Source organism: Diachasma alloeum, unplaced genomic scaffold (assembly GCF_001412515.2).
Source record: "Diachasma alloeum isolate Michigan unplaced genomic scaffold, Dall2.0 Dall_scaffold_00197, whole genome shotgun sequence".
NCBI classification, from domain to species: Eukaryota; Metazoa; Arthropoda; class Insecta; order Hymenoptera; family Braconidae; genus Diachasma; species Diachasma alloeum.
The window spans coordinates 1775073-1793991 of record NW_021680362.1 but is presented as its reverse complement, the minus strand read 5'-3'; the positions used below and the strand labels follow the sequence as shown (position 1 = coordinate 1793991).

At 35.9% G+C, this 18919-nt stretch overlaps 2 protein-coding genes across 3 annotated transcripts; one reads left to right on the top strand and one right to left on the bottom strand.

The window, feature by feature from the left end:
* The first annotated feature begins 1765 nt into the window (after positions 1-1765).
* On the top strand, positions 1766-5485 carry LOC107048827 (golgin-45). Of its 2 annotated transcripts, none has more exons than XM_015272256.2 (3): positions 1766-1973; positions 2857-3595; positions 4504-5485. In XM_015272256.2, the coding sequence occupies exons 1-3, from the start codon at positions 1871-1873 to the stop codon at positions 4991-4993; spliced, it is 1332 nt and encodes a 443-aa protein (XP_015127742.1). In that variant the 5' UTR covers positions 1766-1870; the 3' UTR covers positions 4994-5485. The 2 variants fall into 2 exon arrangements, with proteins under 2 accessions (XP_015127742.1, XP_015127741.1); XM_015272255.2 differs by having other exon boundaries at positions 2842-3595.
* Positions 5084-17857, bottom strand: LOC107048826 (multidrug resistance-associated protein 9). Its single transcript, XM_015272254.1, has 14 exons — positions 17778-17857; positions 17065-17199; positions 16558-16719; positions 16334-16481; positions 15262-16086; positions 13156-13266; positions 12405-13097; positions 10187-10597; positions 9431-9529; positions 8574-8857; positions 7567-7975; positions 5751-6281; positions 5294-5437; positions 5084-5202 (listed from the first exon to the last, which is right to left on the bottom strand). Exons 1-14 carry the CDS (start codon positions 17825-17827, stop codon positions 5116-5118), a joined length of 4089 nt encoding a protein of 1362 aa, XP_015127740.1. The 5' UTR covers positions 17828-17857; the 3' UTR covers positions 5084-5115.
* Positions 17858-18919: the final 1062 nt, after the last annotated feature.

The following is an 18919-nucleotide window of genomic DNA, read 5'->3' as shown; positions in this document are numbered from 1 at the left end:
GCCGCTCCGCGCATCATTGCGCCCCACTATCTTTCAACGCCTACGCGGTACACGCCAACCGCACTCACGCATGTGCCTTACGATTAGCGTTAATTATTCATACATCAGTATTCATCGATCTCCGAGACTTAAAGTCTCTTCGAGAGAAAAACGAAAATTTCAGTGGTATTCTATTTTGGTTTGAAAGGATGAGTTCCTCTTCCTTTTTTTGTTGGGAGAAACACCTAGCGAATTCGTTAGAAAATTCTATTGGATTTCTTTTGAACTTTCTATTGGTTTTTGGCCGATTCTATTGATATTTTCAATAGAAAATATTTAATAAAAAGAATCAATGGAATTACATTTTTCTATTCAAATTATTCTCTTCAAATATTTTATACAGAATTTCCTCGAATCAAATTTTCCAAGTTTTTTCATTATATTTTTTTCTTCTCATCAAGAAAATCAATCAAAAAAACTTGGAAAATTTGAGGAAAGGAAATTGCATAGAAAATATCTCAATAGAATAAGTTGTTATAGAAAATCGAATTTTTCTGAATATTTTCTATTGAACATTTCAATAGAATCGGCCAAAAATTAATGGAAAATTCCATGGAAATCCAATAGAATTGTCTAGCGAATTCGCTAGGTTTTTCTATTAAACTTTTTCATCCGTGTCAAGATATGAAATAGAAGAAAATCAATATGAGTAGTTGACGCTATTCCGGAAATATAAGCTGATGGTTTTTCTTTTCTGGATTAAACATGTTTCAATATGCCACTCGTCTAATAGTTATGAATTTCCACACGACAAAATTTTGTAGGAAAATCTAGCGACTTCTATTTTATTTTTGATCTTCTATAAAAAATTGTGTTAGTTTTTTGCCGACTCTAACGTCCAATTGAAATTATTTTGTAGGAAAAATCAGTGGAATTTCATCTTTCTATTGAAATTCTATAGGATTTTTGTATTGAAGTAAATAACGAAATTTTTCTGAAGATCGTTCTTATGTCATTCACTGCTTTATACAAAAAAAAAATCTATCTTAATTTCGCTATAGACACGAAAAAAAAAGAATTCAATTCCGTTGAATTACTATTACATTTCTATTGGAAATTCTATTAGTTTTCTACTGATTTTATTTCAAAATTCTGTACCTTCTCTGCACTTTTTTTATCAATAGAAAATGTGGACATGGAAAAATTGATGGAATCTGATCTTCCGAAAAAGCAGAAAAACTGGGAAAAACTGAGCCGCGTAATTCTTGTTCAGGAGTAGATTAGAAAAAAGATTTCTCGAAGAAATTCTACGAAATTTCCGTCGGAACTCTATAAGAATTTTGTCGAGGGTCCATTACAATTCTCTTAAAAAATTCTGTGAGACTTTTCAATAGATATTTTCCTACAGAAAAAGTGTGTAGATGGCGATTTTGCTACCACTATTCTTGGTTATGAATTATCTAAATTATCATAGAATTTTTTACTAAGAAAAACAATGAAAATACCTATTATAATAAAATACCTATAACTTCCTATCATAAAATATTTTATTATAGGAAAAACAAAAAGGTGCATAATCTTAAAAAAAACCAACGGAATTATTCAACAGATTTTCAAAACAACTCCAACAGAATTCTTACAGAAATTCCATAGAATTCCTGAGGGAATCGCTAGTTTTTCCATCGAGTTTCCACAAATGCGACAATCAAGACAATCGAAAATATCGCGCTATCTTCCGACGCGAGCGCCCCCACTCAGACAAGGTTAACCCACGTCCCACCGTGTTGTCATCCCCAGTGTTGATTCGTGCTCCATATCGAGTGCATGTCACCCTTCCCCACAAATTCTCGTTCACCCCCAACCATTGACATTTCCAAATAGAACCCCAACAATGGACCCCCGTAGACCAGAGCCAAAGCCACCAGCCACCCTGGCAGGCACCTTCACTGCCTCCCGAAAGTCCAGTGCCACCAGTATCACCAGCCAATCAACAGGTAACACACCTCTCCTCGCCCCTTCCCCATCACTGCGATAACAATTGTCACAACATCAAATATTCCTTGTAAAAACAATGTTTTTTTTCCTCGTTTCCATACGTATGGAAAAATTTAATAGAAAACCTTCGCGAATTCGCTGAAAATTTTTATTGAAATTCTTTAGAAATTCTATGGGAATTCTATTAAAATTCTAAGGAATTCTGCTTAAAATTCTATTTGTTTTTTGCCCAGATTCTATTCGATATTTGATAAGAAAAAGTCAATAGATTTCGATTTTGCTGTTCAAATTTTTCTCTTGAGATTTTTTCTATGCAAATTATTGGATATTATTATTATTATTATTATTATTATTATTGGAAATTATTGTTTTATTTTCCTTCTTTTTTCTGTCTTTCAGCCTGTCTGTCTGTCATTTTCTGTCTTTGTTTTTTTTGTACTTCTTATTCTACTGGAATTATTACAAACTGTTCGATATGGCTCGATATTTCAAAAATTTCAAAATTGACAATTGATCTAGATAATGGTAATCACTAGACAGTATATATAAAATATATCATTTTCAGAATATATATTTTTCCGTGTGGGTATCGACAAATTCTTCGCGTAACCTCCGCATATGACCAATAAATATGTAGTAAAGCAATGTAAAAACCAAATATATGCATGTTACCGACAGTGTAAATAACCCAGATATGTGTTCTATAATTTAAACTAATAAAATAAAAAAAGATCTCGTAGAATCAGCGCAAAAAAATAAATAGAATGTTGACGAAAATTGTCTAGAATTTCAATAGAATTTCTAGAGAATTCCAATAAAATTTTCTAGCGAATTCGCTAATTTTTTCTATTGAATTCATTCGTGCAGCGCTGTCGATGGCAGTTCCAGGTCGCACCCAGGGCGACGGTATGGAGAACACTCCCCCAAAGCTGGAGACCAAGAAGACGAGCCTCCGTGACACCCTGATCTACCACCCAACGAACCTGAACCAGTCTTCCTGCCTGCCCCCAGTCACCCCCACTGGGACAATCGTCAACCTGACGCCACGAAAGCTCACTCATTCCAAGAAAGAGAAGCTCTTGCACACGTTGAAGTGCAAAGAACCCAAGTTCATTCCCTACGAGCCGTATAAGGCAGCTGTGAACCCCATAATTCCGATCCAAAAGATGAAGAAGGGAACGAGAAACAACCTGGACATCAACGAGATGGTGGCCCAGGTGTCCATCCACAAATCAATAGAAATGGAGAAGAACGAGTTGAAGTTCGAGAAGCCACAGAGCAAGGAGGAGATCGAGCTGAAGGAGTGGGAGCTGGAGAAGAAGTCCTACGAGCAAGAGCTGAAGAATCTGAGGGACGAGAACACGCAGTTGGAGAATCAGCTGAAGTTCCAGGCCCAGGTGAATGGGGAGCTGAAGAATCTGCTGGTGGCAGCTGTTGGCGAGGACCTGGAGACTCGTGTGCATCTGCTGACTGAGGACAAACTGCAGCTGGCGAGGGCTCTGCTGAATTCTGCACAGCATTTGAGCACTCATCAGGAGCAGACGGAGTGGCTGGCGGGACAGTGTGAAGTCTGGAGGAGCAAGTTTTTGGCTAGTAGCCTCATGGTGGAGGAGCTCGCCAGGTAAATTGATGGAATGGGGTTTATTGGAGCTTGAGGGGTGGAAACAAGGATTTTTCAGGGATTTTTTCAGATGAAAATGATAATTTAAGGGACTTGAATATTTTTTAGCAGCTTCAAGAGGAGAATTTAATAAGTTATTTGAATTTTCAATCAAAAGATGAATATTCAGGGATGGAAAAATTTACTGTACAAACATAACGCTTCCTTTAAGAAATCCTATAGAATTTCTGTTAAAAATCTATTAAAGATTATGGAACTTTATCATGTCATTTTTTAAGAGATATTTAATTGAAAAAAGTCAATAGGTTTTGATTTTTCTGTAGAAATTCGTGAGCCCAAATTATTGCTGTATTTTTATTTGGTTTTCACAAAAAAAATTTAAAAAACTTCATTAAGAAAATTCATGCCCAAGAATTCTAATAGAACTCTATTATAAAGAACTTGTTAGAGAAAGTCCTACATACTGCTATTAATTTCTTTCATGCCTCATTTCACAGAAAATTCCGAGAAATTAAAAATTTTTGAGCAGCAGAAGAACGAGAATTCTATAACTTGCTCCAATTTTCAGTCAATATTTTTTTCATATGAATATTCAGTACCCAAACACTTGAATTTTGAATTAATCGCAAATTCAATAATATGTTCACCCAGTGTTTCTTGTTTTTTTCATAAAATTATGAATTTTTAACGACGGAATTCCTTGAATTTCAGTGGAACTCTCAATTGATAAAAATTTGTATAAATTGCCCCGGAAATATCAATAAAAAATTTTGAAATATGAGATATTAGGGTGGAAAACACCCTAAATAAATAGAATAGGTGAATTGTCTTCATTATCACTATGATTAAATTTACGATAGAAGTTATTTTATACTAACAATTACTGAAATTTCGTCTTTCTTATTCAGGTGGAAGGCTGGTTTGTGCCAAAGAACGACGGATTTGCAGGAGAGTATCAAGAGGCTTCTCGAGGAGCGAAGCAGAGTGAGGGAGACCTCATTGAAGACTTACAAGACACTTTGTGTTCTAAGAGAGAATTTCGATCCTGTGGGGATAATGTCGTTCAAGAGGCACGAGCTTCCCAGCTCGAATATAATTGATCTCGCCGATGGGTGCTGTCAGGTCGCAGAGATCCTCAAGGTGCAGTTGCTGAGTGGAGTTGATAATAGCAAGATGAGGAAGGAGGTGAGGATCACTGGACTGGAGATGACGACTGCTGGGGAGAAGAAGGCTGAGCAACTGCTGATGAATCCCAATTTGATGATGACGAGGCCTGACGTCGCTTGCAGTGCGGTGATGGGGGCTGCTGTCGCTGTTGGGGGGCAGATGTTCATGACGAAGGGACCTGAGGCCATGGCCTGCTGCCCTCACTGCAGTGGGGAGGTGAAGCAAGTATGATGGCGGGCTGCGAGGTGAGGGGACTGTACATTCCAGTATCTGGTGCAATTAAGGGACTCAGGGGGATTAGGAATTGATGAGAAGTTCATCATTTGTTGTAATTGTATATTTATGAGGTGGAGCTAGAAACTTGTCTCAATATTTTTTGGTACTGATAATAAAGTGGAGGCAGCTGGGGATGATGGTGATGTCGTCGCCGTTTTTATCGTCTGGAAAAGAATTTATTCACTTTTAGTCTTGGCGATTTTTCGGAAAACTCTTCTGTTTTATTATTTAAATCTTTGTTATTAATTCATTTACTTTGTGGTCATTGAGCCTTATCACACGTTGAGCGTTCCAGCTGGATTTACTAGAGAGCACGATAACAGTGAATTGCTTCAGGACATCCTGGAAGAGGCCATCCAGTATTTCAGCATCCTGATCCAATTCCTCGATGATTATTATCTGGAAGAGTTATTAAATTGTGAATGAATAAATTATATTTTTCAATAATTGATGGTGGTTTCATGTCTATATTTATTTAATTTCACAAAGTTAAGATAATTCTTGGAGAGTGCGAGACGAAACCGTCAGAAATGACAAAATTTCATAGAAATTATCCCAAAATATCCCAAATTTGCGATAAAAAAAAATTGTGATATATTTTACATTATGAAGATGGAGAAACAATCGAGATAACGTTCGAAAGATAGTTCACCCGGGCCTTAACTAAATAAATTAATTAATGAAAATATTTTTCAAATAACTTGAGACTCACATGTTTACTAAAAGCCACTGATTTCAAGTAAATCCTCGCCAACAAAAGAAGTTTCTTCTCCACAAGACTGAAGATGTTGCTAGTGTCATTGTCCAGTCGTTCGTCTAGCTTCACTATTTTCTCCCACAAGAGCATCTTCTGGAGAGTTTTCACAACAGTCTTCTCGCTGTTGCGACGATTGGGGTCCACGTTGTACCGCACAGTTCCATCGAACAGAACTGGAACTTTGGGAATGTAATCAACGTGATCTCGCAGGACCTCGATGCTGATGTCGAAGATCTTCAGGGAACCGATGATGATGTTCCCCGCGAAGACTTCGTTGATCTGGAGCAAACACTTGACCAGATCTCGCTGCAACTCGGGGTCGAGTCCTCGGAATGCGACTTTTTCTCCGGCGTAGATTGAAAAATTCAGGGGCTCTTGGTCTATCGGGGAGTTGGTACTCAGGAGGACGTCCTGGAAGTGTATGTCGGGAACCGCTGGCCACTGCTTCCGGATGTTATCGCCTTCCGTCTTCTCTTGGGGAATATTCTGGCAGGAAATTGTGCATTAGAAACTATTTTTCCTGCTTCATTGGTTGAATCTTTTCTCTCATTGGAGATTATTTATTTGATGATAAGAACAAAATTTCGAAATGTGAATACTAAGATGACTGGACAAAAATATTTTGGACTTCTATTGAAAATTCTATTAGTTTAATTAGTTGAGTTTAGTTTCTATTGAAACATTTTCTAGAGGAATTCCTCGACGTGAATTTTCTAAATCATTATAATGACTCAGAAATTAGAAGAAAGGGGATTATTCATTTAAAAAATTAAACAAAAACACTTAGAAAATTTGGGCTCAGAAATTGCGATAGAAAATATCTCAATAGAGTAAGTTGCATAGAAAAATCAAATTGTGTTGACTTTCTCTATAGAATATTTCCCATTGATCATTTCTCTTAAAGAATTCCACAAGTTTTCAACGCGTTTTTTTAAATAGAAAGTGGAATCAGCAGAATTTCATCTTTCTATACAACTTTTTTTGTTATTTTCTATAGTAATTTCTCGGCATTAATTTTCAAAATTATTTCACTAACTCGGAAATTTCTAAAGAGATTATTCATTTAAAAAATCAGACAAAAAAACTGAAAATATTTGGTCGGAGGAATTTCTGCTGGAAATATCTCAATAGAATAAATTCAGTAGCGAAGTGGTAGAACGGTATAAGTCAATTTTAACTATTGACCAGTTTTCAATAAATATCTCGGAATCTAAGGGAGATAGCAAAATTTTTGTTACAACCGTTTTTGTACAGCCGATTGAGAGCTACAACAAATGTAATTACGAAAATTTTGTTATCTTCGTTATATTTGGAAATATTCCTCAAAAACTCAATTCGGAGATAAGTCGACTTAAACCGGTATACCACTTCACTACTGAATTATATAGAAAAATCGAATTCTAGTGATTTTTTGATTTTTTTCTGTAGAATATTTCCCATTGAACATTTCTGCTAAAGAATTCCGCAACTTTATTTTACTTTATTTTACGAAACTCATTTAGAGACGAAATCAGTAGAATTTCATATTTCTATACAATATTTTCCGTTGAAACATTTTCTATAGGAATTCCTTGACATGAATTTTCTAAGTTATTATACGAACTCAGGAATTTCTATAGAAAATACCTCAATAGAATAAATTGCACAGAAATTTTTTTCCTCTATAGAATAGTTTCCATTCGTTTCCACTCGAAATATTCACGTAATCATCAGTCTTTCAATTTTCTGACGAAACTGAAACTTATCTGAGTTCACATTCTCCATTTCTTACCATAATGTACTTGTCAACAACTCCAATAGTCAGAAGACTCCCATTGCCACTCATCACAGCCCCAGTCAAGTGAATAACACTCTGGGTGAGTTGAAGAGTGCAGATGAAAGCCAATCCCAGGACCTCGTACCGAACCTTGATCGCACTCAGTGAGGCGCAGATGATCATGATGATGGCCAGGGTGAGGGCGGAGAGGAATTTTATCCTGAACTCCACCCAGAGCTTCAGGGCGTCCAGCAGAAAGTCATAAGCCAAATTGGCGTTGCAGTGCTTGTAGAACTTTTTCGAAAATTCTCTCTCTTTTCGGTATGCCTGGATCACAGCTCTCTCGCGCACTGTGTTGATCGTGTGGGTGTATATTGGAGTTACTGAGTGGATTTTTAGTTCGTAGAGGGCCAGAAGAAGTCCTCTGTAATAAATAATCAAAAATTAATTCAGTAGCGAAGTGGTAAAACGGTACAAGTCAACTTTGGCTATTGGCCAGTTTTCAATGAATATCTCGGAATCTAAGAAAGATAGCAAAATTTTTGTTATAACCTTTTTTGTAGACCCGATTGAGAGCTACAACAAATGTAATTATGAAAATTTCGCTATCTCTCTTAGATTCAGAAGTATTCATGAAAAACTCAAGTGGGAGATAAGTCGACTTAAACCGCTTTACCACTTCACTATTGAATTGTTAATTATTAATCATCAATTTATTGAATTATTAATTATTTAAAAACCTAGAACTTCCTCTGAGAAATTCTATCGAATTTTTACTAGAATTCTATTTATTCTATTGAAGATTATGCAACTTTACCACGTCATTTTGTTAAAAAATATTTCATACAAAAAAGTCAATAGAAATTTTAATAAAAATATCAAAGTATTAAATAAATTTACAAATAAACAAAATGAATTTTTCTGCAGAAATTTTTGGGCGTCAATTTTCCAAGTTTTTTCCACTGTATTTTTATTTCCATTTTAGTATTTTTATTGTTTCTCATTCTCGTCTAGTCTCTTACCTAACGTAAAAATTATACGCAAACATAGCAGACATGAAGATTATCGCAGGCAGCAGTAACCAGGGGGAAAGAATCCCAAGAATGATTATACTGAAGAAACTAATCCCAACGTGCGTTAGTGCTGTTATTTTCAGTCTCGGTAGCATGTAATCGACCTCCTGAAGATTCAAACTAAAAATGTTCAGGAGGATTATTGAGGAGGCTGTGGAGAAAACGGAGATCTGCGCTTTGTTGATCTTCTGGAGCCAGAGCTCGTGGATATTCCTGGCTGAAGTGAACACATCCTGGAATCAATATTTCCTTCAATTCTAACATCAATTCAGATGTGTCAGATTTATGGTTTATGGATTTATGGAATTTCATGTGATGAGTGATTTTAGAAGAGTTTTTGCAGCTTCAAAAAAAAAATTAATAAAAAAATCGCTTTCTTCAAAAAATTCTATTTTATTTTCCAATGAGTATTTTATGTGAAAGATTTGATAAACTGATTTTTCCATGTGAATTATGAATAAACAAAAATAGGAATAGGAATTCATGAGCGTAAATCCAAGGTTTTCTCACTGTATTTTTTTGTCATTACAAAATAAAAAAAATAGAAAAATTCATAACAGAATAAATTATACAAAATAATCAACATAATTTTTTCTATTAAAAAATATCTGTTAAAAAAATCCCAGAAAAATTGCATATCTTTTTTCCAGACATTGTCGAAAAAACAAATAGAGTTTCCATAAAAATTCGTATGAAATTCTAATAGAAATCTAATAGAAATTCAATAAAATCTCTCAGAAAGAACGCTAGTTGTTCTTTTAACCACTAATTCTCATCGAAAATACATAATCAATATCCATCATTACCTCATTATAAATAATCATTAGAATTAAGCCCCAGAAAATTATGAATCCGACCATAAATGCGAGGATCACTGCGATCATTGTGGTGTTGGTCAACATTTTCTGCAAAAAACAAATGGACAATTACTTTTTTATAAATGAGTATAGAAATTCTTGCTAACAAAATAGCAATCTGCTTTCGAATAGATTCTCTTTTTTCCGTTGTTATTTCTCTCTAAAAACAACAACAGACGAAAAACAAATCACAAAAAAAAATCCCTTCATCACCACGCACGAAAAAAATTAATAGAAAAACCAATCGAATTCGTTGGAAAATTCTATTGAATTTCTATTAGACTTCCTATTAGTTTTTGGCTGATTCTATTGACATGTTGAATAGAAAACATTCAATAGAAAAAGTCAACAGAATTAGATTTTTCTGTATAACTTATTCTTTTCATATATTTTCTATAGGATTTGCTCGACTCAAATTTTCTAAGATTTCTTCCTTCTATTTTTCTTTTCTTCTCATCAAGAAAATCAAACGAAAAAACTTGGAAAATTTGAGCCGACGAAATTCTATAGAAAATATCTCAATAGAATTAATTTATATAAAAAAATTGAATTCTATTGACTTTTTCTACTGAATATTTTCTATTGAACATTTCAATAGAATTGGCCAAAAACTAATAGAACAGTTCAATAGAAATTCAATAGAATATTCTAACGAATTCGATAGGGTTTTTTGTTAAATTTTTTCGACCGTGACCTGTTTATTACCTGGGCAATGTAAGTAAAAACTAGGGGAGCAGCAGCGATGGGGATGGAATAAAGTAACGAGAGAGTGCAGACGATTGCGCCATGCCACCATCCCCTGTTCCCGTTGATGTAAGCCTTGTACTTCAGCTCCGATTTCAGTCGATCCATCCTCGTCCCTCCCTCCTCGTCGGAATCCCTTTCTACCTGAGTCGAGATGTCAAGAATACTATCAGAAATACTAGGTCCATTGGATAAATGCTTCCCCCTGACGGACTCAGCGGCGTCTTTGTTGATAGTTCCCTCTTGTCTTCTGCCAAAGGTCTTGATCAGATCAGTGTACTCACTGTTCCACTGGAGGAGCTCGTCGTGGCTCCCTTGCTCAACTATTTTTCCTTCTTTCATTACGTAAATTGTATCACATCTGTTTAAAAACTAAAAGGATGGGCGCGATGAGTCGGAATTACTTGCTGAATTATTTCGTAAATGTCTTTGAGAGGGATGAGTTCAGAGGAAACGATCAAGAGATATTTTTTTAGTGAAGAATACTAGCTCTGAAAAAATTTGCGAGGTAATTAAATTATGTTGCATTTGCAGATTTCTGCATAAATATTTAAGAAACCACTGGATGTTGGAAATATAATCGAAGAATATTGCTGCAAAATTTTTGGGAGAAGGGAAGAAATGAATGAAATGGAATGTTGAATGAGTGAAAGAGAGATTTTTTGGTCAGACTTCAAATTAATGAGCTCCTCTATTTTTTCTATTGACACACGCCTTCTTATTATTTCCAATGTAGAAAAAAATGGAAAATTCATAAAATTTCCGTGAAATTCCAAATTTATGTTGAATTTTTAATTTATTGAAAATTCAAGAATTAGTTACTGGAATTCTCCTGAAGAACTTAATTCTCGTGAAATAATTGACAAGAAATTTGCCGCTTTCATTATTCTACATCACTAAAAATGATGAAATTGATGAAAAAAAATTGAAATTTCAAGGATTTGTTCTGGAAATTCAAGTCGAATTGTGACTTAATAAAAATTTTCAAGAGGAGTACAAAAGTTTCCAACAATGTAAATTATATTTCATCACTAGGCTGAAGTGACAAGTAGTATATTTTGGTACGACTGCATGAACGCGCTGTTTGACCCTCTCCCAAGGGTCGAAGAACACTTTTCTCACGAGTGTCGGACCCTATATTTCATCACAATATATGAAAAGTAGAATTTTGCGCACGCGGAGCGAATATTCCTTTATTCCCAATAGTAATCCCAATTTCGCGGAGCGAAATTCGTTTATTCCCAAAAATTCTATTACATTTCCTCCAAACCCAACGTCTCGTAAAAAATAAAATTTCATTCGTAAAGAACAAAATTTGATTCAAGACTGTCGAAGCGGTTTATTAGTCTAAACGTGCTCGAATAGTGTGCCTGAATGACTTGTATTTCCAACTAAATTGGATCTTTTTCGATTTTTCAATCGTCTTGCCCTACGAGATTGTTAATGGAAATTATGATGAAGATATGCGATGACAGCTATGGGACTGTTATATACATGAACAAAATAAATATAAAACAAACAATAATGAATATTTAAATTAAGAACAAACAAAATTATAATAATGTAAATAATTCATAAGATTCATTTCCAAAAATTATGTTATTTTTAGTTTTTCCTCAAGTGCCCCTTCACGTATGAAAAAATCGTGCAGAAATTTTCTATACGGATTGCGTATAGAAATTCTATAGGATTTCCGTATATGACATTCGGATATTTCTATACGAATATTTCCTATACGAATGATTTCTATACATAGATTTTTGTTTTCATACGAGAGCTGTCTAGGCTCCAACTCCATACGAATAGGATTAAACCCATAGAAATGAGAATTGATTCTCATAGTATAGAAATAATTTGTATGAGTAATATCCGTATAGAAATATCCGAATATCTATACGCAATCCGTATAGAAAATTTCTATACGATTTTTTCATACGTGCGACAGCTATGGGACTGTTACATATATGAAAAAATAAAAATAAAACAAACAATAATGAATATTTAAATTAAAACCAAACAAAATTGTAGTAATGTAAATAATTCATAAGAATCATTTACAATAATTGTTATTTTTTCCCCCAGGGGACCCGTGTATATCCCAAGGAAATAATAAATTGCCTCTAATCTAATCTAACCAAATCAGTCATCACCAAGGCTTCATCCAATCAGTTCAACCTACTTGGATCTTATCCGAGACTAGAATCACACACTTCTCCCCCAGCAGCTGGACAATGGCTTTCTCGAAGATCTCAGTCCCCTCCGGTCTCTCAACATCCCCCAGAGGATTATCCAACAAATTAATATCCCTATTATTGTAAACCGCCCTGGCGAGTGCGATCTTCTGCCTCTGGCAGTTGGTCAACTCCACAGTCGAGACGTCAGTGTCGTCACTCCCCGGTAGTGAGTTGAGGTCTTCGTTCAGCCGGCAGGCTTGAATGGTCTTGTAGTACCAGGAGGCGTCGAAGGCCTCCCCGAGGATGATATTCTCCTTGAGAGTTCCCTCGAAGAGGCCAGCCTCTTCTGGGACATACGAGCAACTCCCGTCGATGGCTACATGTCCACCAGCATGATGCAACTGTCCCATAATCGCCTGGAGAAGAGAACTCTTTCCACTCTTGGAGGAGCCGCAGACGCCGATCAGTCGCCCCTTCGGCGCGTAAAAATTCACCTCCAACAGGGTGTGGGAGGGGGACAGATTCGTCATCTGCGTGGGCGTCTCGTCCAGAATAAATTGCGAGGAACTTCGGATTATCCGGTCAACGGGGGAGTTATCTTGGGACCAGGTGAAGGTACCTCCGTTTATCGCGATCGCGAGGTTCCTATCGATGGGCTTGTCCGTGAAACGATTCGTATCTTTCAAGATCAAGATTGCCTGGAGATTGAGACAATGGAATTGATCGGGAATTTATGTTTTTTTATGGATTACTCACTTTGAGTTTATTTAGAGAAGCCACGCCTCTTGAGATACTGCTCATCGCGAGCCAACTACTTCTCACGCAGTGCTTCAGGTTCAGGAGGATGAGGACGAGACATGGAATGTACTGAAAGAGACGTTTGGTTTTTATCGAAGGATTTGGAGGGCGATTAATTCGTTTTTGGAGGAAATCACGGGTGAAAATTTTAATAGGGAGAATTTGTTAGAAAATTCTGATGGATTTTTATGGAAATTTCTATTAACTTTTGACCGATTCTACTGAAATGTTGAATGGAAAATATTTAATAGAAAAAGTCAATAGAAGTCGATTTTTCTATACAACTTATTCTATTGAGATATTTTCTATAGAATTTCCTCGACTCAAATTTTTTAAGTCTTTTTGATTGATTTTCTTGATGAGAAAATCAAGCGAAAAAACTATTGACTATTGACTTTTTCTGTTGAGTATTTTCTATTCAACATTTCAATAGAATCGGCCAAACACTAATATAAATGCAGTAGAAATTTCTGACGAATTCACTAAGTTTTTCTACTAATTTTTTTCTTGCGTGATCGTTTCTTTTATATCACTTTTGAGGCATAGTGGAGTGATATGACACAAAAAATCCAAAACTTAAATTGGAACGATTACAAAGCTTCCATTCGGAAGCAAAAAACTACTACAATTTCATAGTAAAACTTAGCGAATTAGATAGAAAATTCGATTGGATTACTGTTGAACTTCTATTGAAAATTCTATTAGTTTTTGGTCGATTCTATTGAAGAGTTCCGTAGTTTTACTGCACCTTTTTTTATAGAAAATTTCCAATGAAAACTATTTTATAGAAAAAATCAGTTGAACCTAACTCAGCTGTCAACGAAGGATTTGGAGGGCGATTAATTCATTTTTAGAGGAAATCACGAGTGAAAATTTCAATAGGAAGACCTGGCAAATTCTTTAGAAAATTCTGATGGATTTTTATTGAAATTTCTATTAACTTTTGGCCGATTCTACTGAAATGTTGACTCAGCTGTCAACTGAGTCAGTTGAATCAGTTAATACTGCTTTTTCTAATAAGACATTTTCTATAGGAATTCCTCGAAATGAATGTTCGAAGTTGGTGTCCCTCCATTTTCTTCTCTCTTCATTAAAAAAATAAAGCAGCAAACTTGAAAAATTTGAGCCGAGGAATTTCTATAGAAAATATCTCAACAGAATAAGTTGCACAAAAAAATCAAATTCTATTGGTTTTTACTGTAGAATATTTTCTATAGAATATTGTCATTCAATATTTTATGTTTCTATAAAAAAACGCGCCGATGAGCTGTCAAATTCTTCACTAAAATCGGCCGAAAACTAATAAAAAATTCGATAGAATTTTTCAGCTAATACGTGGTGATATTTTCTGTAGAAATTCCTCGACATGAATTTTCTAATCTGTTCCCCTCCCCCTTTATCTTTCTTAATTAAAAAAATCACCCAAAAAACTGGAAAAATTTGAGCCGAGAAATTTCCATTGAAAATATTTCCACAGAATAAGTTGTATAGAAAAAGAAAATTCTATTGATCTTCTTCCATAGAATATTTTCCATTGAACATTTCTATAAAAAAATACGCAGATGAGCAATGGAATTCTTCAATAGACTTAGCTACCAACTAACAGAACATTCGATTTTCTATGAAATCTTTTCTCATCTCTCCTGAAATTATCAGTAGTAATACCACTAGGGCTTCAAAATTATCGGATATTTTCCGATAGCTTCGTTCCTAGGCAGGGAAGCTTGAGGAAAATATCTGATTAATTTTGAAGCACGCGTGTTATTGACGGACTATTTTTCCACTCGGATTTCGGCCAAGCAGAGTGCAGTGAACAGCATCCGGATACATTTACACAGCCATACATTTACAACCCACTTTTTTGTTTATCTGTCACGCAGAATATTAAACGTGAAATGCGTTGAAAGATGAGAAACATTTGAGAAGCTACTGGTGAATTTCCGTCGGCAATTTTTTAGAAATTTCCGGAATAAAGCTGTTTGACAGTCTCAAATACTGCGCTCTGATTGGCTGAAATCCGAGTGAGAAAAATAATCAGAAGCAAATGAACCGAAAGAACCTTACATTCGCCGAAACAACGTAATTATGATTGATCAAATACGCCATGGTCATAGCGCTGACAGTGACAATAGGTATCACATGCACCATGCAGAGGCTCCAGCCCTCGCTCAGGGCCCCCAGCTTCATCTCCTTGAGCTCCATCTCCCTGATCGTTCGAATTCCCGATGCAAATCGTTTGTCATACTTTCCGATTTTTGCGATGCAAATTTTCTCGATGAACTCCTGCAGCAAACTGATCCGCCGCAGGGAGAACTTCATGGCTCTCGTGGCGAATACCTTCGTCAAGTAGGCACTCAGGATGAGTCCGAAGTACAAGACGACGAGGACAGCGATGCCGATGAGGGCCCAGTGCCCCATAGAATGCCAGATGAATAGCGACGACAGGAGGAGGATCAGTGGCCCTGAGAAGATCAGGGGACCATTGCTGATCAGTTCGAAGAGGGTGTTGCTGTCGGGGACGAAGTACGTCAGGGTCTGGTGCACCGGAGCTGCGTATCTCACCGAAGATCTCAGGAGTTTCCTGTAAGCTAGTGCCAAGCAAGCAGATCGCAGTCTCGTTGCTGTCCTGAGGTTCATCGCCGCACTCCACGCGATTAAAAAGTAAGAGATCGTCTCGACGGAGATGAGGAGGACCACGTGGGTGGAGATGATGACGTTGTCCATGAGAATTATGCGCTCAAAGTCCTCCGAGATTTCGATTGATCTCGTTGTGTTGAGGGTTGAGGGGGCGGCGGGAGGGAGGGATGAGGAGTTTTTAGGGGGCGCGGGGTCTGGGAATACTTGGAGACGATCCTCCGTGGAGTATATTATCCTCTGGAGCACCAGGATCTACGAAGTTAGTTATGAGTAATTGAAACAAAAGTCTAAAGTGTCCATTTTACCCCACTCTCCCCTGTGTTTGCTCATTAGGCCGAAAAAAACTTTTCTGGCGAATATGAGTCTGCAGCCCGAGCCGAAGGCGAGGGTTGCAATCATATGTGCTAGAAAAATTTTTTTAGGCCGTATGTCGAATGCCTTACGGCCAGAATGATGAAAAAATATTTTCTCCCATCTCCAGAGACATAATTTCGCTTACAGGACTGCAGAGAGCGATGATCATCCCCAGGAGGTGGATTAGGGATGAAACGAGCACTCGAGTCTTCACAAACTGCCAGGCGATGCTGGGGACTGAGGCCCCTGACTGTCCTCTCTTGACAATGTCATTATGCCACAGAGAATCTATTCTATGAATTAACGATTTCGATTGATGATTAGGGATTCGCGATTTTAGTTCAGTTTCTAATGATTTTATTCAGGCACCTTGGTCCATTAATTTGACAGGACTCTTGCAGAGATACGGTGGGCAGCGGCTTCTCGCCTATTCTCTTTTTATATCCTGCGGACACATATTCGTTCAGCCAGTTGAAGGATACACTCGAGAAGAGTCCGATTTTGTCTACAGGAATTTCTGAACCTGGAACTCTGATGGAAGTTCAATTCAGATGACATGTTTATGGGAAATTTTTTTAGCTGTGGAGAAATTCCTTTGACATAATAATAAATATAATTAACAAAGAGGTTATTAATATTCTTAATTTAATTATGTCGTTAATTAGCCATTTTAAGAAGACATATAAGACCTTTTCGAAAAAATGTTGTCAACTACTAAAATATTTCTGAACATAGCTAATGAAGATGTTATTATTCTACTACTGATTTCTTTCATGAACGCATCCATGCAATTATCCCATCAATTAACACATTTCTTCTGACATTTTCCTTTTAAACCCCTTATTCTCGAAATAACTTCGTGGGTAAAATCATTACCTTCTAAATCTCACAGGAATTAAATTTGAAATTGCTGTAGTATACCTAGACAATCGATCATGAGGTACATAAGTCGAGCTGTATTTATCAATTGTGCCCCTCGATAGCAATTTTCCCTGGCTCCCAGACTCCATACTTCACCGGGAAATAAAGAAAAAATAAGAAAAAATTAATTGCATTTTTCCGTACAATTTTTTCTACTGAGAATTTCTCGACATCAATTTTCCAAGTTTTGTTCACTTTATTTTTCTCTTTTTTCAGAAGAATATAACGAAAAAACTTGAAAAAATTGAGGCCAGATATTTCCATAAAAAATATCTTAATAGAATACATTATATAGAAAAATCAAATTCTATTGGTTTTTTGTATACAATGTTTTCTATTGAACAGTATATGATAATAATAATAATAATAATAATAATAATAATAATAATAATAATAAAATCACTTATATAAAAAAATTAAATTCTACTGATTTTTTATATGGAATGTTTTCCATTGAAGATTTTGATTGAAAAAAAATAGGTAGATAACTTGTGGAATTTTTAAACAGAATCAACCAAAAAATTGAACTTTTAAAAAGGTTCAATGCTTCAATAAATAAATAAAATCAATTAAAAAATAATAAGAATTTCCCCAAAAATCCAATAGAATTTTCTATCCACCTGGCCCGGTTAACTATAGAATTTAGTCATACGTGTTCCTTGAATTACCTGGTGCTGGCAGATCCATCAACCAGAGTGTACCCACGAGACCCCGACATTGCCCCCAAAAAAAATTCTATCTATAATTTATTCGCCTGAAACTCCTTCCCGATCTTTCGTCGTCGAGGTTTCGATACGTTATCAGACCACTCCAGTAAGATATCAGTGGACTGGTTATCAGATAAAATGTATTAATTCCCTGAGAATTTCGTGGCACCAATGACTGATGAAACACTTTATTAGTTCAGTGACATGGATTTTTTTCATCGATGTCATGATCACGAAAAAACGACAGGGTCGAGTACACCATTGCTGGGGAGTTACTGACGCATACTGATAGCAGTTTCTTGGCTTTAGTCCGTCGGCTCCGTCTGTTATCTCGAAAAATGACCTACCTCTTTGCCCCACTTTATCTGGAGTGAGACGCTAACGATCATCGGGGAAACTATACGCATGAAAGCGGATTGAATTGTTATTAAATCGGCTGTGAAGAGTTGAAACGACCGGGGAACTTCGGGATGATTTTGGTGGATATCTGCGGATGCAAGGGAGACACAAAATTTTTGTGAGCAACTTTTTTGTGGAGGGGAATGAAAGCTGTAATGAAGGTTTTTTCGAAAATTTCAGTATTGCTCTTAGATCTTGAGATATTCACGCACGACAAAAAATTCATTGAAAAATCTAGTCAATTTGACAAAAGATTGTATTGAACTTCTTTTGATGAAGAACTCTGCAGCTCTACGGTACATTTTTTCAGTACAATTTGACCTTTCTATACAGCTTTTTCAATTAAGACACTTTCTATTGAAATTTTTCGACATGAATTCCCCAAGTTTTTTTCCACTCTATTTTTTCTCTTTTCATTAAAAGAAATCAAACATAAAACTTATTAAAACGATGAAAAATATGTATAGAATAAGTTGTATAGAAAAACCGAATTCTATTGATTTTTTTTCTGTAGAATATTTTTCGTAGCACATTGTGTTCTCAGAATCTTATTATCATCCCATATCTTATTTCTTCGAAGAAGAAGATTAACAGAAAGTTCAACAGAAACTCAATGGTGTTTTCATTTGAGATTAGTTTATCCTATTCTGTTTTTGTACTGAAGCAGAATTCAGGAAGAGAATATATCTAGGGCATAATTGATA